The 20,741-nt window shown below is 40.5% G+C and overlaps 1 protein-coding gene across 1 annotated transcript in view; it reads right to left on the minus strand.

Annotated features, from left to right (window-relative positions):
* LOC130096225 (NACHT, LRR and PYD domains-containing protein 12-like) overlaps nt 1-20,741 on the minus strand; it is a 218,279-nt gene that overhangs the window by 125,374 nt on the left and 72,164 nt on the right. The window contains exons 9-12 of the mRNA XM_056262904.1: nt 19,335-19,508; nt 16,197-16,370; nt 8,458-8,631; nt 8,002-8,175 (exon numbers count right to left, since the gene is read on the minus strand). Of these exons, the coding sequence (XP_056118879.1) occupies nt 8,002-8,175; nt 8,458-8,631; nt 16,197-16,370; nt 19,335-19,508 (696 nt within the window). The remainder of the gene's footprint in view (nt 1-8,001; nt 8,176-8,457; nt 8,632-16,196; nt 16,371-19,334; nt 19,509-20,741) is intronic.

The following is a 20,741-nucleotide window of genomic DNA, read 5'->3' on the forward strand; positions in this document are numbered from 1 at the left end:
CTTGCACTGGGGCGCCTATTGTTTTTATGGTCCGCTTAAATAATACTTTTCAGTGTGTTTGCACAGTATTCAACCATAGAGCTCATTTAAACTCCAGTACAATAGGTGGCGGTATGCATATAGTGTGTGTCCGCCAGTAAACCCACAGGTGAACAGGAACTTGGGCCACATCCGCCTATACACACACACGGCTGGTAACGGTAGACGTATCGCTGGAAGACTGCGGATACAGAAACACTTGTAAAAAGGTAAGATGTTTTATAATTTAAACGTTTATTATGTGTTTAATTATAACTACATCAAATGTTAGCTTGTCTTTTATTCAAGAATCCATTATTTCGACAGATTGTGCTTCGCCAGCTCTGCATTGCATGATCTCACGCGTCGCTCGCCCAAGTAATGTAACTTGTCTCGCGCACTTCACCCGCAGCGTATAACGTTAGCTGTGGACGAAAGGTTAATATGTGGACGAAAGGTTAATATATTCATTTATACATGGCTTGGTTGAATTCTAATGTAGTATGCGGTCTATTATTTCAGGTCTAAGTATAACACACCATTGCCATGAAAAACAGAGCGTTTGCCATGGACACAGTTCTGTTCGCTCTGGAGGATAAAATCCTTTTTAAATCAATATTTTGTCAAATTATTGATTTATTTGTTAGGTAGCCATGTAATAAGCGGGATACTGTAGAGCGAGGCTGTTGCTATAGCGAATACAAGCCCTTCAGGCGGATTCAAGACCACTCCGTTCATATCAGTCTATATCCACCACCGTCTTCAAGCAACAAACGTTAATTCCGTCATGGCAGTTATTTAGTATGACTGACGAGGAGCATTATATGCATTTTAAATGTCTTATTTCCGCTCTCACTCTGGACATAATGATATAATAGGCAACTTGGTTGGAATTTGGTGAAGGCCATATGTAGCACACCAGTAGTGCACTTAGTTTGCCCCTCAGTTTAATTGTGTGTGTATATACTGATATATCATTATACCGGTATACCTTTACAGCCCTAACCGGGTCAGGGGATTATGACAGGTAAGTTATAGCTTGTTAAGAATGTCTGGATTGGAAGAAAATGATGAGAAACATTAGAGGGGATCCAGTGTCCAGCTGAAGCAAGATGGATGCTGCCTTCCACCAGGAGATGTTCTGGCTGGGATTAATGTATTCACATCTTGGATGATGATGATGACTCGGCCGCTAATGTTGAGGCTGTTGCTCTGTGTATACATGGATAGTTCATGGGGAAATTGTTTCGAGGGTGCATTCACGCAACCTAACAATTGATGCTCATTACTGTGCCTCTGTTTCTGTGTTCGAGTGCCTGGTGTCATAGTTTACTTCCTGGCTTGAAGGATGAAGCTGTAGGTAAGCAAATTAAAATGCCACACAACTACCTGACACCTTATATATATATATATATTTGTCCATTTTAAGTAATATCAATCAAACTGAAGCTTTGCAACTGTTTAAAATTAATTTTGTTTCGTGAGGAGAACAGTTGAACTTTGCAACTGTTCTCCTCACGAAACAAAATTAATTTTAAACACAAATCTGGTAAGATCAGTGTGGAAATTATTAGCAACACTATAGCAGAAAAGTTAATGTTTTATGTTAGTTTAAGCTCAAACTAACCAAAGTAAAACTTTTAACATTTCAATTTCTAAAAGTAATTGAATTTTGAATATACCGCAGTACCGGTGTATGTTGCTAGTTTTTACCTTTGTTTAGGCATTTTTTGTATACAGTGGTAGTGAGCGAGTAGCCATGCATGGTTTTACCTGTGGTTACCAACTCTCACTGTCAGAATGTTTTCATTTATGCCTATGATAATTATAAATGAAATAATTATTACCAATAGCTGTGAGTTTGTATAATTCCTATATTTCCAAGGGAAAAAGTTCTGCACAGCTGTAAACCATTTCCGACCCTGCCCTCTATAACCGGTAGGCTTGGCTTAGGACTGGCCTCATAGGGCAGCGAAGCAAGTGCATTCTGGGAGTTGTTGTCTTTCATCCACATGAGCCAAAAAATACATTTTCTGGATTTGTTCAGTCTAGAAGGCACCAAATTCTAAAATAATTTCACATTTCTACTACATAAATAACCCAATTTAAAAACACATTCATCTTTCCAGTGGTGAAGTATCCCTTTAACCCACCGGCCCACCTCAGCTTTTCGATTTGATAATCCAGCCCCCGAATTAAGCTAATTGAATAGCCCTGTCATATGATGTAGTTTATTACATGAGAAAGAGTGCCATTTTCCCTAAATATCAGCATGATTACAAATGTGATATTTATTGTATAAAAAACAATAAGCAGAGTGGACTGCGATAACATCAATGAAAAACATTACTGCAGGCTTCAACATGGCTGTGTTTACGATTAGAAATGTCAAACTGAAATGAATCCCCTTTTGCAGCCTGACTTTTTGATAGTTTGTCAGTTTAAATTAAAATTAAATGTAAATTATGGTTGTAGAATGTGATATAGCCCAAGATTACATGAGAATGTATATCTTACCTGTATATTTTTTGTTTTTCTTTTCCAGTAATTCAGCAATTGGACTTGATTCCATCCTTTTTGGCCTCTTCTGCACTTGAAGTCATTGCTTTCATCCGATTCAGCGACTGTCGATCTGCATCTCTGTTTGCATTACTCTGCTTACATTTTGAACCCTTAGCAACAATAAAAGGGTTTTCCATTTTGGCTGTAGTTGTAGTCAAGTTTGTTTTACCTTGATTTAATGTGCTTGTGGGGAGATTTGCTATGTGACAATTAATTATTTCACAGCACTTCATCTCTGGGAGGATGCAAAGATATATATATATATATGTCTTTTGAGGCACGTCCTCAAAAGACGTCGCTAGTTTATCCCATGGAGAACGTTGTAGAGACGTGGTCAACTGGTCAACAGATATGCCATTTGGATATTATTTGGGAAATGTACTTAATTCAGCAAAAATTGTATTAAGTTATCTGGTGACCAGTTGACCACGTCTTTACAACGTTCTCCATGGGATAAACTAGCGACGTCTTTTGAGGACGTGCCCACGGCGTTTCTGGAACGTTAGCCAAGATTATAAAAAATGGAACTTTACCACGACGTCCTCACAACGTTGTCACAAAGTAATGTCACGCTGACCAAATAACGACTAACTGACGACGTCGTCACAACTTCTGTGTTAGCTGGGCAGCTGTTACCACGTGTTTGTCCCTTTATATGTTCAGTAAAGGCGGGCGTACACGGTGAGATTTTTTGCTGTTTTACGAGCTCGCAGATGATCGTGTGGAAATCGGTGATGCTCGCATGGTCGCACTCGCAGCGTGTGAGAGGAATAGGCAGTATCAGAGCCATAGAGAGAAAGAGTTGAAAAACAAAATCCAGGGCTGAAGGCAAATGCAAACATGGGGTTTCAAATTATTTAAAGTATTTAACTTTAGGAGAGGAAGCCTGAAAATATGAATATTATAAAGGTGGTAGCGATTCATTACCGAACTGTCACAGCTGAAGAAGTCGCGCTAGCTAACTAGCTAGCAGGCAGTGCTTGAAAATTGGTTGAAACAACCAAGATCAAATATAAATGATTACGCTGTGCATATACAAATGAAGACCAGTATAAGCATCGCAAAGGGCCTCTGATACAATATAGACAGTTGACCATTCAAAAGAGGTCGATATTTCAGCAACTTATCTCTGGAACAACTCGACGCGCAGCAATGTAAGTGAATGGGGTCCAACGCCCAAATGACAGTGTTTGGAACTAAGCAGATCTTCAAATCCCGGAAGTAGGCGGTTAAAAGCGCCGCAATTTTTTACAACGGAGGTCTATGGGAGTGTCGCAACTCTTTCTCTCTATGGCTCTGGGCAGTATGCACTGGCGAGCATGGCGTATTTCCAGTTAAATCTCAGGATGGTTGTAAACATCCGGTTATTGTAGAGTGAAGTGCTACCTATGCTACCATTGAATGCTTGTCATCAAAACACCCAAAACTGTTCATTTCCGTCGTTGTTGTGTTGTTTATGTTAATGTTTTAACTTGTACTTCGTCTTGACTGATAACGCGATGACATGTAAACGTACGAAATTGTCCTTTGAAAAAGGCGGGAAGACAGCTCTTCTAGCCACAGTGTCTGCAACATGCAATTCTTCAGTTAGTTTTTTTACTTTTCCCAAAGACATTGAATTACATAAACGGTGGGTGATTAACATCCGACGAGACACGTTTCTTACAACAAACACACGAGTCTGCAGCCGACACTTTCAAAGTGAAGACGTGATGAGCCTCTGACTCCAGCTGGGCGGAGACGTCTAAAGAAGGGAGCTGTTCCCGTGCTTTTTCAGTGGAACAATTTCAGTCTGCCAGCCCCACGGCCCGGAGTTTGGGAAAGGACCGAGCGTCCCAATACAGAAACCACGCACGATCCATCTGTGGAATTGGACTATCCTCCTGACCATGACTACTGCGACAGTAGTGAACCTGCTGCGCTGGATGTGTCTCTTAACCACACTGAAGAACTTCATGAAGAGATAGCAAGACTCCGAAACGTAATAGAGGAGATATCTATCAGCAACAAGTTCTGCTTGGAGCGGTTTGCTGGATCAGATGATGACAGAAGGTCCATCTCAAGGTAAATTAAAATGTCCACCTTTGTTTAATATAGATGTTTTAGAGCTTTCAACATTGCTTAGTATTATTAAGCCTATCTGTTTAAATGTTGCATGTGTGATGTGTGTTGTTGTAAGCTACTGGAAACCTTGAATTTCCCTGAGAGTGATGAGAAAAGTATCTATCTAAAACTATCTAGATCTATCTACTAGTGCATTGTATTTTAAAATACTGAGAAGAGCAGTAAGCAAAAGGACTGACGTGTGTGGTCCAGTTTCTGACCTGAGTGCCTAAATGTTCCAGGATGTTTACAGTAACTGTCAATACGGATGCTAACATGCTTGCAATTTAATGTTGTGTATGGGCACTTAATGTAATGTAATGAAATATAACACCTATGTCCCACAGATTTGCAAGTCACGCCCACCTGATGGCCTTTTGGAAGCAGACAGAACCAGCAAGATGGTACGGGTGACAAGAGCACGAAGTATGAATGATGAGGTCCCTCACACTGGCAGTGCAACGGGGAATATATTGTTCTTACAAAGCAAGATATATTGCATAATCTTATCAAATTCTTATATCTAATTCTTTCTCTTTTCAGATTCTTCAACCCATTGATGATTTTTTTCTCTTTATGAATGACTTGTCATTGGGTCTGATGCAGAAGGGTCTGGCCCACAGATTCAAAATCCACCAGTCAACTGTAAGCCGCATCATAAATACATGGGCTAACTTCCTGCATACTGTACTAGGGGCTGTGGGTATTTGGCTGGACGGGCAGCATTAATCAACTTTACAGTCGCATGTCTTTTGGTCAACTATCAAAATGGCCCCTTGGTTAAAGCCTGGGCAACACAATGATGTGTAAATGCATGAATAAATCATTTACAACACTTTCTGCATCCCCTAATCTAAAGTGAAAACTATTCATCACTTGTAAATGTGTTACACAGCATTCATAGATTACCACTTCAAGAATCAATGATGTGTAACACATTTACAAGTGATGAATAGTTTACACTTTAGATTAGGGGAAGCAGAAAGTGTTGTAAATGATTTATTCATGCGTTTACACATCTATAACAGGTAGTGTGTACTGCAGTGTAAGTGCTGACTGGTGAGGGTACAAAACTTATTTTACATTTATTTATTTTACAATTACAATTTATTTTACAATTTGATATGTTACAATTTGTGTATGTGACGATTAATATTGAATGTTGTAAATAAGACAGTTGACAAAATAAACTTTAAAATGATTGTACAATAAATGCAAAAATTCATGTGTCTGTTCAGTTACTTTTCATAGAGAGGTATTTGGGCATGTATGTGTTAAAGAAAAACAAATCACGACCGAAATGCAGTGTTGCAAAGAGTATATGCAACAAACTTGTTGAACAGAACCTTAAACAAGTTCAACAGAACTTTTGAACGTGTCACTTAATCTAGTCCTACTTTCAGCTGGTGTGGTGGCTTTAGCTTCTTCATTGAGCGGTAGCAGTGGGCTCTCACAGATATCTCATTTGTTGCCCTATTTTTACCTGATACTTTAATAAAAGTACAAACGCATGAAGTGAGAGGTATATACATATAATTAAACTTTATTTAAAGCATGATTAACCTGAAGCAGAATGGAGTCATGACTTAAAACACTACGCTAAAACGCTAGTTAGCGTTAGCAAATTACCTTCAAAGTTGCAAAGAAATGAAGAAACGTAAAATTTAAAGCCTTTATCTAATTTGCTGCGTGGTGTTGTCGTACTGGATAACCGGACGATCCTCTGGATATCGTTAACAGACACTTTGGCAACTCCAGCAAACACCTTGTGAACTTCGTCTCTGCCATCGTAAATGTCGACTGTCACTGTTTAATGTTTTCTTCCGTTAACCGGAAATGTCCAAACATCCTTACGCCAATGCGGAAGTGATGCGTGCATAGAGCCCATTACGAGCCGAGCAGAGCACTTTACCAGCACCTCCCGACCTCCTGATCATTTTTAAACATGTTTAAAAAATTCACGTTTCTAATGCGCATGCTAACACACGCTGCTTTATTTAATAGTGATGTCTGAGTCTTTTCCACCTGTATGAAACACATTTACACATGTATTTCTCCTCATAGACAGCAGTGAGACTCTTCTGTGGATCACCTGATGGTTTCTGCTCCTCTCATCTCCGTTTCACAGATTTAAACTATGATGTAAATCCTCTGTCGTTTGGTGATCAATCTTCATCTACATTCATATACTGTAAGGTGGAACAGAAGAGAAAACAATCAGTGTTCAGTGGAACAAAGTGCAAATTATTATATTTCAATTACTGTTTTTTGAGTAAAAATAAGTTACATTGAAATACTGTAATCAGATTAATTACCGACTTTAAATTATCTTGCTGATATTTGTGTTTTTAAATATAATAGATGTAAACCTGAATCATGTTCATATGTGTGTGTGTGTCGGTGCAACTCGTATTGAGTCTCTGTAAAGGAGAAACTAATGAGTGTACGGCGTATGGAATAAACCACAGGGAGCAAATACTAATGTTATTTAGAGTTAAACACAAACCTTTAGTTAAAGCCGTTTGTCCTCTAGTTTAAACATGTTTGTAGGCTCTTAGTAAATAACTGAAAGTAAAGTAAGTGTAGAGTAGTGTGACGTGTTGCTTGTCACAGTAAAAACACACTAGAGACAGAGACATTGCTCATGTGAGCTGGACGCTGTGAGCTGAAGCTGGAACTGCACTGATTTTAGCAGGAGTGCAGCGTTTCCCACAATCTGACCAAGTCTGTTTTCACACTGAAATGATTCACTTCTACTGACACAGTTCATAAAGCAGGTGTTGATGTATAAAGCTGTGACAGTGAGCTTTTCTTCTCTTTCCTCCTTTGTGTTCAACATTTCAATAACTTCACATCAAGGATTGTTCACATATCAGAGGTAAATGAAGATTTCTTTAATATATCAGTGATGTTTCCTCACCTCAGGACACAGTTTGAGTCTCGTAGCTCGTCTCTGAGCCGCTGCTTTGAGTCTCCTATCTTATTGCCTCTCAGATCAAGCTCTTTTAAAAACTGCAGTGCTTTTGAGTTAGTCAGAGACTGAGTTAAAGAAGAAACATCTGTAATGCCACAGCGATATAGACTAGAGAGACACAAACAGAGGAAGAGAGATTATCTTTCAAACAAATCATGAATGTGAAGAATTTTACACAGATATAATGTGAACTCAGACTCACTGTCAGATATTGAGAATAAAGTGTTTTAGTTTAATAAACCCAGAAAGTGCACTGCTATAACCAATGAAACATAAGCCCTGCTGTCTTCAATTAAATAAACTTCAGTCACACTGTAATTGCTGTACAGTATAATGACACTAACTGTAGTTTCTCCAGCTTGAATTGTGGGTTCATCAGTAGATCACTGAGGTTTTTCACTCCAGAGTCTCCTAGTTTATTGACGCTCAGGTCCAGCTCTCTCAGGTGTGACGGGTTTGATTTCAGAGCTGAAGTCACATCAGAACAACCTTCATCTGTCATATCACAGCAGATTAACCTACATTAGCAGAGAGAGAGAGAGAGAGAGAGAGAGAGAGAGAGAGAGAGAGAGAGAGAGAGAGAGAGAATGAAGAAAATAAGAGACTCTTTATTCTGTAAAGTCACATCATCTTCATCAGCAAATAAAACAGACAGAGGAAGAGAGATCTTCATCTTTATTTCACCAGATCACAAAATACTAAGTTGAAAATGTTTGTACAAATATAATGTTAATGTGTTCTAGTTTAAACAGTTGAAGTGATTTTAAGCATTTTGATTCTTGTATGTGAATGTGACTGACCTCAGTCTCTCCAGTTTACAGTGTGAATCCTTCAGTACGGCACATAAGTGCTTCACTCCTGAGTTTCCAAGATTATTCCAGCTCAGGTTCAGCTCTCTCAGGTGTGACGGGTTTGATTTCAGAGCTGAAGTCAGGATGAGACTCTGTTTCTCTGTAATACTGCAATCACTCAGACTGAAGACAGAGAAATAACAATAGTTCACATCTATGATGATCATCTTATTGAAGAGCTACAGCAGCATTTAGTTTCCAATAGTCTGTTTTAAAACCCAGTCACACTAGTTCTGTGCGCTGGAAGACACTGTTTCTTCTCTTTCATCTTTAACTAATTATTTGACGTCTCTCTTCTTTATTCTCTGTTGAAAAGGCAGATTTCTGCGTGTACAAAATCAGTACATTGTATCAGATGCTGGGAATTAAACAATTACTATCTACACTCTAAAAAGTTTTATATGATTTACAATTTTTTTTTGGTGAAACATTTTTACACTCAAAAATATTGATTCAATTTTAAAGCAGTGAAATCAAATACAATACACCGTATAAACTGAGTAAATGTAAGTAAAAAAAAAGTAGATCTGAGTAACTGCATCTGGTACATTAACAAATAAAATTGAGTAGAAATAATTGTGTAAAAACAAAAAAATATATATTTATGAGTAATATTAACTTTTTTATTTTCTCTAAACCTTTGTGAAATAGTATTCCACACAACCACCGGTAGCTATACATGACATTGGCCTTTATTGTCGATGAGTAACGTTACTGTCACGATGCTGCGTGAGGCAAGTTCAAAAGAGTTCACGAAGGCAAGCAAATCCAAACAATAGCAGTTTATTCCAGAAGAAGACGGGAACACGCACACATACGGGTGATACAAACAATACCGGACAACAGACAGAGCACAAGCAGGAACTAAATACACAGAGATAATTAACAAATGACTAACAGCTGTGATGAAGGTGATTGGTGTCCATGGTGACTTATCAGTGGCGGGAAACACAGACAGGGAAACACATGTGAGGAGTGAAACTGTGACATAACGCCCCCTCTCAGTAGGTGCGACCTCGCGCCGTAACAGAAGAATAGAGGGAGGGATGGAGGGGGTCTAGAAAGTGGGCGAGGCGATGCCGCAGGCAAGGAGCCAGGAGATGGCGAAGGGATGGTGAAGGGATGGCCAAGGGTAGGCAACGTAGGCAGAGGAAGCTGGAGGAGGTTTGGGCGGAGGACGGATGACATGGAGGAGACAGAACTTAAGGGTCCAGGGAGGTGCAGATCGTGGTGAGAGCCAGTGAAGGGCCTTGGGCAGGGGCGTGATGGAAGGTGCCCAGGCCACAGCCAGAGTGGTGCCCCACGGCGGCGTTGATGGAGGGAGGAGCCATGGAGGAATAGAGATGAGGGCCGCAATGGGGGTGACCGGAGGCGACGACGGCGAGGATGGAGTCCACCGCGCAGCCGATGAGCCGAGGAAGTGGAAAGATGGTGAAGATCCTGGTGACCGCGACGGAGCCGCGGCGACGACCTCCCGAGAGTGAGGTGGGGATCCGGAGGTCTGAGGGCAAGTTGGAACGACCGAGGACGGAGGTGTAGCCTGAGGTAGGGCAGAGCAAGCCGTAGCAGAAGGGGTAGAGAACCAGAGCGCAGCGGACGGTTCGCAAGTCTGTGGTGGAGGTGAAGCGATGTCTGACCTCGGTGGAGCCGACGTGCCGAGGGAGTCCGGCGAGACCGAATGGCCGATGGTCCACGCCGAGGTAGAGGGTGGAAGGAGTGCAGGTTCGGGAGCCAGGGCGACAGGTCGAGGCAGAGCAGGGGCGGATCTAGAAAAATATTTATGGGGTGGCAAGAGGGGGGCAGGAATTTTTGAGGGGTGGCAACATGGCAGACGTATATATACTGAATTTAATCACAGGTAACACAGTTTGATGAGAAATCGTATGTATACACACTACAAAAGGGCATTATTTGTATTATTATTTGTATCTTTTTTTGTGGGGGGGGGGTTTGGGGTCACCTGTGAGTACAGGGCTGGACTGGGACAAAAAATCGACCCGGGCATTTTGGCCCAGACTGGCCCACTACATATAATCATAAACACAACCAGACTTTGCACTCCCTTGAATATGTATACCAACTCCTATAAAAACCACCAATGTCATAAGTGAATAGGAGTGAGTAAGAGTTAACAGATAAAATAACTACTAAGTTGAACTATACTCCACAGTGATGAATCCTAAAACAAGCTATAAGCTGCATTGGGATAGCAATACCGGTTTTTCCCATAGGATTTTGTTAAATCTGTGGTGAGTGCACCTCTGTCCCTCTAGGGGGGTTCGGGGGCATGCTCCCCCGTAAGAAAATGTTGTGCTTTTTAATGTTAAATTCATCAATCTGGTGCACTTTGAGAGTTCAAAATAAAGAGCTACAACCCATATTCAGTGTGCAAATTGAACAAAGAAAAACTCAAAACTCTTTTTAGTTGTGATATAGTGTCTGTGTACATTACACTACTATAATAGTTATAATATTATCGCCAGTCCAGCCCTGTGTGAGTATAAGGGGTGCGTTTAACTTTTGGAGCCAAGGTGTGCCGACCTTTTTTCCCTTTTTTTTATATCTTATTTTGTTGAGCACCCAACAAGAATCAATTATATCATTTAAATACTACTAAGATCCATATTACTATCACACGAGCCAATGGCAATTAAATGCACGGATGCATAACGTTAGTCAGATTAATGAATGAAATACAACTGTTCACGAACAGAAGATTGTATTGGACTCATGCTGCATACATTGTCATTGCGTAGGCCTATGTATGCAGCATGAGTCCAATACAATCTTCTGTTCGTGAACAGTTGTATTTCATTCATTTTGCCTACTGTAAATATAGAGTTACAACTATGATTAGAGTTGTTAAATAAAATACCCTGTGAACATTCACACGTTTGCTTTATGATAGGCTAAAATTTATCTCCATCTATTTTCTTAATTCTGCGCATGTATTTTCACTTACTTACATTAATTACTCGATCAATATTATTATCACATATTTTACATTTTATATTTTTAACTGTACACAAACAACTTAATATAGCTCAGTTTGTGTATATTTTACACGTAGTAAAATACTGTAGGCTACTGCTTATAAACACCAGACAGATAATGATATATGAAACAGATGTTCTTTACTCATCTCACTTGCACAAAATAAATGCAGTAATATAAAGCATAGAAACGCACAGGTGAAATACACTGAAAATGATATTCATTTAAAAATTTGGTCGGGTTGAAAACGTATCTCTCTGGTAATGGAACTCGGTCGCTGTTGTCTCTTGCTCTCTCTGTCTCCCGCTCTCGCGCCGACTCGCGGTCAGATCACCGGAAGTTTTCGCCAGAAGTATTTGCCCACACACTAAAGTACGAACGTCAACGGTCGTCATATTGTGCACGGAGCGAATTCACTGCAGTCGGACATTGGAGATTCGCGCTCGTATATTGTCAAATTGGCCATAACTTTTAATTCGTTGCTGCCAACTGGGGTGGCAGCAGGGGTGGCAAGGCTTTCTTTTAGGGTGGCATTTGCCACCCTATGCCACCCCGGTAGATCCGCCCCTGAGGCAGAGTGTAGCGCACCGAGGCTGCAGGCGGAGCTACAGACTCCTCTTGTTCAGGAGAAGATGGCTCCCGACAGGTCCGAGGTGGTACCCCGCTACTGAGAGGCAGAGGTGGTACAGAAGGACTGAAGGGTGACAGAGATGACTGGGTGGTACAGATGGTTGGAGACTGGGGAAGAGACTGGAGTCCAATGCAGAAACCTAAAAAAAATAAAGTGTTCGCGATACCTTGGAGAGGAGGTGGGAGAGGGAGTTTGGGCGGGGCTAATGAGACAGGCAGATGATTGACAGGATCGGGATTGACAAAACTCCTCTCCAAAATCAAAATCAAAAAGTGTACCAGCCAGAGACACACTCTCAGTAGCGGAGGAGTTGGCGGGACTCACTTCCAAACCCTCAAAGTCCACCAGTACTCCCTCAGTGATGGATGGCTCGGCCGGCTCACACACCTGGTCAGGCGCACGTTGCTCGGGCTCCATGGCGATGTGATCCTCGGTCGCTCTTATCGCCGCGGCCTCCGTCGCGCTACCTGCGGTGGGCTCATGTCGACAGTCCTCGCCGTCGGGGTGGTTCTGGCTGGGCACTGGATGGGGAGTGGGGCTGGCGGCATCCTCGACGGTGAACGCAGATCCGCAGGACGCCAGCACCCACTCCACATATGACGCGAAGCTCCCTCGAGGAACCTCCCCGGACAACTGTGCGCGTGTGGCAGCGTTGAGTCCGACTCTCAGGAATGTGCACAGGCAGTCGTCCGGGAAGGTGGTCTGATAGGCGAGATCCAAAAACACTTCCAAGTGTTCCTCGAGGGAGCGTTCTCCCTGCTCAAGGCACATGAGTCTTACTGCTGGGAAGTCCATGGTGATAAGCAGGGGTGAAAACGGAACAAAAACACTGAACACGAAAACGGGGAAAACAAAGGAAAATGTACAAACGCGTTCTTAGTTTGGTCCGGTATTCTGTCACGATGCTGCGTGAGGCAAGTTCAAAAGAGTTCACGAAGGCAAGCAAATCCAAATAATAGCAGTTTATTCCAGAAGAAGACGGGAACACGCACACATACGGGTGATACAAACAATACCGGACAACAGACAGAGCACAAGCAGGAACTAAATACACAGAGATAATTAACAAATGACTAACAGCTGTGATGAAGGTGATTGGTGTCCATGGTGACTGATCAGTGGCGGGAAACACAGACAGGGAAACACATGTGAGGAGTGAAACTGTGACAGTTACATCAATAAGGCATATTTTACACTGTTTTAACATGTATACAACATTGCCTACTGTCACGACCGGCTCAAAGCCGTGGCAAATGAAATGGAGGACACAGTGATTGGATTGCAAAAGAAAATAACTTTTATTCACATAATTAGAAAAATGTATAAAACAATAAAACGTGGTCGTCTGTAATGCCTGACAATGGGCATAGGTGTAAATGTATCAGCCAAAGCAAACCAAAATACTAACCAAAGAAACTAACCGAGCCCAAATCAAACATAAATCGAACACAAAGTAAACCGGAGGAAAGACTTGTCTGTACACCAGTCAGTCTAAACATTTATAGAGGGATGAAAAGGGTGGACATCGTTCCGTTGATGAGTCTCCTAGCCACACCCACTAGTTTGCCGTAACAGGAAGAGAAGAGACTCGTCACACTACATTTAAACTCATGTAACAAACGTTTTAGAAGTAAAAATGAAACATTTAAACATTCAGGTCGCCTAATTCAAGTGTGTTCAACCGGTCTGTTATCCAGTTTCCACCGGATCAGCGCTGGTTCTGGTGCCGGAGATGGACTCGCGCTCTGCGGGGGAACTTCCACCTTCAGACCGCCGTCCTGCGTTTCACTCAGAGCCGAAAGATGCTGCGACTCCATAACCTGCCAATAAACAAACAGTGCTCAGTTCTGAGAACATTTATCATCCAAATTAGTTATATTCATTATCTTTAGGAATAAAGTCGTGTGTTTTATGCAAGCCATCAGACATTTCAATCAGCGAAAAGACAGACGTGACACTCGTTTAGGTGACTCACATTGAGTCCCAGTATGTTGTTATGCATTACATAAAATGATTTAAAACACAGTAATGATTTTATAAAATAAAAGATAAAATAAAACATACACACACCTGAATTTCACAGAGGAAATGCACCAATTCTGCGCCGCTGAGAAGAGAGAACTGATCTGGAGACTGAAGAGTTCAAACAGCGCGCGCTCACTGCGCGGGGGGGAGGGGGGGGGGCATTGTTTTAACTGAGTAAATCTGCTCAATCTCTCAAGAGTGTGTTAAATATATTTCACCGGAAATTGTCTGAACTAGTAAGAAACATCCACTTTTGTTCTGGTTCTGACATTGCAGTAAATCGCGCTGATTAAATCTAACAATCGCTTATAAGTTATCATATCACGCAAAACCGTACAAATTATACTTTGTTCTCAAATTGTTAATGTTAACAGCGTAAGCAAGCATTGCGTGACTACATGTAATGTCCTTCCGATATTATCCTTGTTTTCGCACGGGTCCGGCTGCAGTCTCTTTCTCTCTGTAGCCGCTCCGAAGTCCGAACGAAGTCTTCTGCATGTTACAGCGGGTGAATCTGTTGTCACTGGTGATCGTCGTTTGAACTTTCTGGATCCGCCATCAAATTGATAAGTTTAATTATATCAAGTGCTGTGAGAAAAGGCTAAATCTCCACCTCCAACATCCTCACACGCACTATAGCCTACTAGCCGAGACTCTTCTTTATGTGGACAGATGTGTGTGTACAGGTGTGTGTGTACAGATGTGTGTGTGGACAGATGTGTGTGTACAGATGTGTGTGTGGACAGATGTGTGTGTGGACAGATGTGTGTGTACAGATGTGTGTGTACAGATGTGTGTGTGGACAGATGTGTGCGTGTACAGATGTGTGCGTGTACAGATGTGTGCGTGTACAGATGTGTGTGTGTGTGCAGATGTGTGTGTGTGTGTACAGATGTGTGTGGACAGATGTGTGTGTGTGGACAGATGTGTGTGGACAAATGTGTGTGTGTGTACAGATGTGTGTGGACAGATGTGTGTGTGGACAGATGTGTGTGTACAGATGTGTGTGTGTGGACAGATGTGTGTGTGGACAGATGTGTGTGTGGACAGATGTGTGTGTGTGTGTACAGATGTGTGTGTACAGATGTGTGTGTGTACAGATGTGTGTGTGTACAGATGTGTGTGTGTGTACAGATGTGTGTGTGTACAGATGTGTATGTGTACAGATGTGTGTGTGTGTACAGATGTGTGTGTGTGTGTGTGTGTGTGTGTGTGTACAGATGTGTGTGTGTGTACAGATGTGTGTGGACAGATGTGTGTGTGGACAGATGTGTGTACAGATGTGTGTGTGTACAGATGTGTGTGTGTGTACAGATGTGTGTGTACAGGTGTGTGTGTGTGTGTACAGATGTGTGTGTGTGTACAGATGTGTGTGTGTGTACAGATGTGTGTGTACAGATGTGTGTGTACAGATGTGTGTGGACAGATGTGTGTGGACATATGTGTGTGTACAGATGTGTGTGTGTGCAGATGTGACGTAATGACGCAAAGACATGCTCGAATCTCCCGCTGAAATCCACCAGTACCACTGGAATTAAAAACATTATTACAAGCTTACCGCTGTGAATCGAGCTACGGCAAGCAGAGAGTTTTGAACACTGGCTGGTTATGTATTTTCTCAAATATGTATTTTGGATAATTTTTAACCCAAAAAAGCTACAGACTGCAGCTTTAAGAGTTTTATAAATAAATAATTGGTTAGTGAAATACTAAATTCTTATAGTGAAAAAAAAATGTAATATAACTGTAAATTTTAGATAAAATGAACTGTTGGATCAATTATTTTTGTATGTTTAACTCAAACAATCAAATAAATGATATTCAGAGATTTTAAGTTAATAAAGTTAAATATTACTGTGATATTTACTAAGCCACAGAATAATTATACAGTGTAGATAAAAAAAACCCACATATAAATGTGAGCAATAGGGAAACCCAGAAAGTGCACTGCTATAACCAATGAAACATAAGCCCTGCTGTCTTCAAATAAATAAACTTCAGTCACACTGTAATTGCTGTACAGTATAATGACACTAACTGTAGTTTCTCCAGCTTGAATTGTGGGTTCATCAGTAGATCACTGAGGTTTTTCACTCCAGAGTCTCCTAGTTTATTGACGCTCAGGTCCAGCTCTCTCAGGTGTGACGGGTTTGATTTCAGAGCTGAAGTCACATCAGAACAACCTTCATCTGTCATATCACAGCAGCTTAACCTACATTAGCAGAGAGAGAGAGAGAGAGAGAGAGAGAGAGAGAATGAAGAAAATAAGAGACTCTTTATTCTGTAAAGTCACATCATCTTCATCAGCAAATAAAACAGACAGAGGAAGAGAGATCTTCATCTTTATTTCACCAGATCACAAAATACTAAGGTGAAATTTTTTGTAGAAATATAATACAGCATTTAGTTTCCATTAGTCTGTTTTAAAACCCAGTCACACTAGTTCTGTGCGCTGGAAGACACTGTTTCTTCTCTTTCATTTTTAACTATTTATTTGACGTCTCTCTTCTTTATTCTCTGTTGAAAAGGCAGATTTCTGCGTGTACACAATCAGTACATTGTATCAGATGCTGGGAATTAAACAATTACTATCTACACTCTAAAAAGTTTTATATGGTTTACTATTTTTTTTTTGGTGAAACATTTTTACACTCAAAAATATTGATTCAATTTTAAAGCAGTGAAATCAATTACAATACACCGTATAAACTGAGTAAATGTAAGTAAAAAATTGCAGATCTGAGTAACTGCATCTGGTACATTAACAAATAAAATTGAGTAGAAATAATTGTGGAAAAATATAAAATATATCAATATTTATGAGTAATCAACTTGTTGCATTGTTTTAACTGAGTAAATCTGCTCAATCTCTCAAGAGTGTGTTAAATATATTAATAATACTGATTTGAATTAAGTAATATTTGTGGTTCTTGAAACATATCAGTTTAATTCTCCATTCTCAATTATTTTGATAGAAATTTCACAAATATCTTAAAGCTGCAGTCCGGCGTTTTTCCTCTTTGTCGCCATCTCTGTTCGAAATCTGCAATTACAGTCATTCGCGGAATTATCCACTTTACGTGAGTTGTACTTCAACACCCTCGACACGGCACAGCGCGGATGAACACAAAGTGTTTGAGGAGAGTGTGTGTGTCAGTCACCGCGCCGGTGTCGATACTGGCATTCACAATCACAGATTATTCTTTTTGGAAGTATGAGCAACATAATAATTTTCACTGGGAAATGTCTGAACTAGTAAGAAACATCCACTTTTGTTCTGATTCTGACATTGCAGTAAATCGCGCTGATTAAATCTAACAATTGCTTATAAGTTATCATATCACGCAAAACCGTGCAAATTATACTTTGTTCTCAAATTGTTAATGTTAACAGCGTAAGCAAGCATTGCGTGACTACATGTAATGTCCTTCCGATATTATCCTTGTTTTCGCATGGGTCCGGCTGCAGTCTCTTTCTCTCTGTCGCCGCTCCGAAGTCCGAACGAAGTCTTCTGCATGTTACAGCGGGTGAATCTGTTGTCACTGGTGATCGTCGTGATCAAATTGATAAGTTTAATTATATCAAGTGCTGTGAGAAAAGGCTATAAATCTCCACCTCCAACATCCTCACACAATATAGCCGACTAGCCGAGACTCTTCTTTATGTGGACAGATGTGTGTGTACAGATGTGTGTGTACAGATGTGTGTGTGGACAGATGAGTGTGTGGACAGATGTGTGCGTGTACAGATGTGTGTGTGTGTACAGATGTGTGTGGACAGATGTGTGTGTGGACAGATGTGTGTGTGGACAGATGTGTGTGTGGACAGATGTGTGTGTGGACAGATGAGTGTGTGGACAGATGTGTGCGTGTACAGATGTGTGCGTGTAGAGATGTGTTTGTGGACAGATGTGTGTGTGTACAGATGTGTGTGTGTGTACAGATGTGTGTGGACAGATGTGTGTGTGGACAGATGTGTGTGTGGACAGATGTGTGTGTGGACAGATGTATGTGTGTACAGATGTGTGTGTGTACAGATGTGTGTGTACAGATGTGTGTGTGGACAGATGTGTGTGTGTACAGATGTGTGTGGAGAGATGTGTGTGGAGAGATGTGTGTGTGGACAGATGTGTGTGTGTACAGATGTGTGTGTGTGTGTGTGTGTGTGTGTGTGTGTGTGTGTGTGTGTGTGTGTGTGTGTGTGTACAGATGTGTGTGTGTGTGCACAGATGTGTGTGGACAGATGTGTGTGTGTGTGTGGACAGATGTGTGTGTGTGGACAGATGTGTGTGTGGACAGATGTGTGTGTGTGGACAGATGTGTGTGGACAGATGTGTGTGTGTACAGATGTGTGTGTGTGTGTGGACAAGTGTGTGTACAGTTGTGTGTGTGGACAGATGTGTGTGTGTGTGTGTGTGGACAGATGTGTGTGTACAGATGTGTGTGTGTGGACAGATGTGTGTGTACAGATGTGTGTGTGTGTGTACAGATGTGTGTGTGGACAGATGTGTGTGTGGACAGATGTGTGTGTGTGGACAGATGTGTGTGTGGACAGATGTGTGTGTGGACAGATGTGTGTGTGTGTACAGATGTGTGTGTGAGGACAGATGTGACGTAATGACGCAAAGACATGCTCGAATCTCCCGCTGAAATCCACCAGTACCACTGGAATTAAAAACATTATTACAAGCTTACCGCTGTGAATCGAGCTACGGCAAGCAGAGAGTTTTGAACACTGGCTGGTTATGTATTTTCTCAAATATGTATTTTGGATCATTTTTAACCCCAAAAAAGCTACGGACTGCAGCTTTAAGAGTATTATAAATAAATAATTGGTTAGTCAAATACTAAATTCTTATAGTGAAAAAAAAAATTAAATATAACTGTAAATTTTAGATGAAATGAACTGTTGGATCAATTATTTTTGTATGTTTAACTCAAACAATCAAATAAATGATATTCAGAGATTTTAAGTTAATAAAGTTAAATATTACTGTGATATTTACTGAGCCACAGAATAATTACACAGTGTAGATAAAAAAAAACCACATATAAATGTGAGCAATAGGGAAACCCAGAAAGTGCACTGCTATAACCAATGAAACATAAGCCCTGCTGTCTTCAAATAAATAAACTTCAGTCACACTGTAATTGCTGTACAGTATAATGACACTAACTGTAGTTTCTCCAGCTTGAATTGTGGGTTCATCAGGAGATCACTGAGGTTTTTCACTCCAGAGTCTCCTAGTTTATTCACGCTCAGGTCCAGCTCTCTCAGGTGTGACGGGTTTGATTTCAGAGCTGAAGTCACATCAGAACAACCTTCATCTGTCATATCACACCAGCTTAACCTACATTAGCAGAGAGAGAGAGAGAGAGAGAGAGAGAGAGAGAGAGAGAGAGAGAGAGAGAGAGAGAGAGAGAGAGAGAGAGAGAGAGAGAGAGAGAGAGAGAGAGAGAGAATGAAGAAAATAAGAGACTCTTTATTCTGTAAAGTCACATCATCTTCATCAGCAAATAAAACAGACAGAGGAAGAGAGATCTTCATCTTTATTTCACCAGATCACAAAATACTGAGGTGAAAATGTTTGTACAAATATAATGTTAATGTGTTCTAGTTTAAACAGTTGAAGTGATTTTAAGCATTTTGATTCTTGTATGTGAATGTGACTGACCTCAATCTCTCCAGTTTACAGTGTGAATCCTTCAGTACTGCACATAAGTGCTTCACTCCTGAGTTTCCTAGTTTATTCCCGCTCAGGTCCAGCTCTCTCAGGTGTGACGGGTTTGATTTCAGAGCTGAAGTCAGGATGAGACTCTGTTTCTCTGTAATACTGCAATCATACAGACTGAAGACAGAGAAATAACAATAGTTCACATCTATGATGATCATCTTATTGAAGAGCTACAGCAGCATTTAGTTTCCAATAGTCTGTTTTAAAACCCAGTCACACTAGTTCTGTGCGCTGGAAGACACTGTTTCTTATCTTTCATTTTTAACTATTTATTTGACGTCTCTCTTCTTTATTCTCTGTTGAAAAGGCAGATTTCTGCATGTACACAATCAGTACATTGTATCAGATGCTGGGAATTAATCAACTACTATCTACACTCTAAAAAGTTTTATATGATTTACTAATTTTTTTGGTGAAACATTTTTACACTCAAAAGTATTGATTCAATTTTAAAGCAGTGAAATCAATTACAATACACCGTATAAACTGAGTAAATGTAAGTAAAAAATTGCAGATCTGAGTAACTGCATCTAGTACATTAACAAATAAAATTGAGTAGAAATAATTGTGGAAAAATGTAAAAAATATCAATATTTATGAGTAATATTAACTTTTTTATTTTCTATAAACCTTTGTGAAATAGTTTTGTTTTAACTGAGTAAATCTGCTCAATCTCTCAAGAGTGTGTTAAATATATTAATAATACTGATTTGAATTAAGTAATATTTGTGGTTCTTGAAACATCAGTTTAATTCTCCATTCTCAAATATTTTAATAGAAATTTCACAAATATCTTAAAGCTGCAGTCCGGCGTTTTTCCTCTTTGTCGCCATCTCTGTTCGAAATCTG

Source organism: Rhinichthys klamathensis, unplaced genomic scaffold (assembly GCF_029890125.1).
Source record: "Rhinichthys klamathensis goyatoka isolate OS25496 unplaced genomic scaffold, OSU_Roscu_1.1 h1tg000011l_1, whole genome shotgun sequence".
Taxonomy (NCBI): Eukaryota; Metazoa; Chordata; class Actinopteri; order Cypriniformes; family Leuciscidae; genus Rhinichthys; species Rhinichthys klamathensis.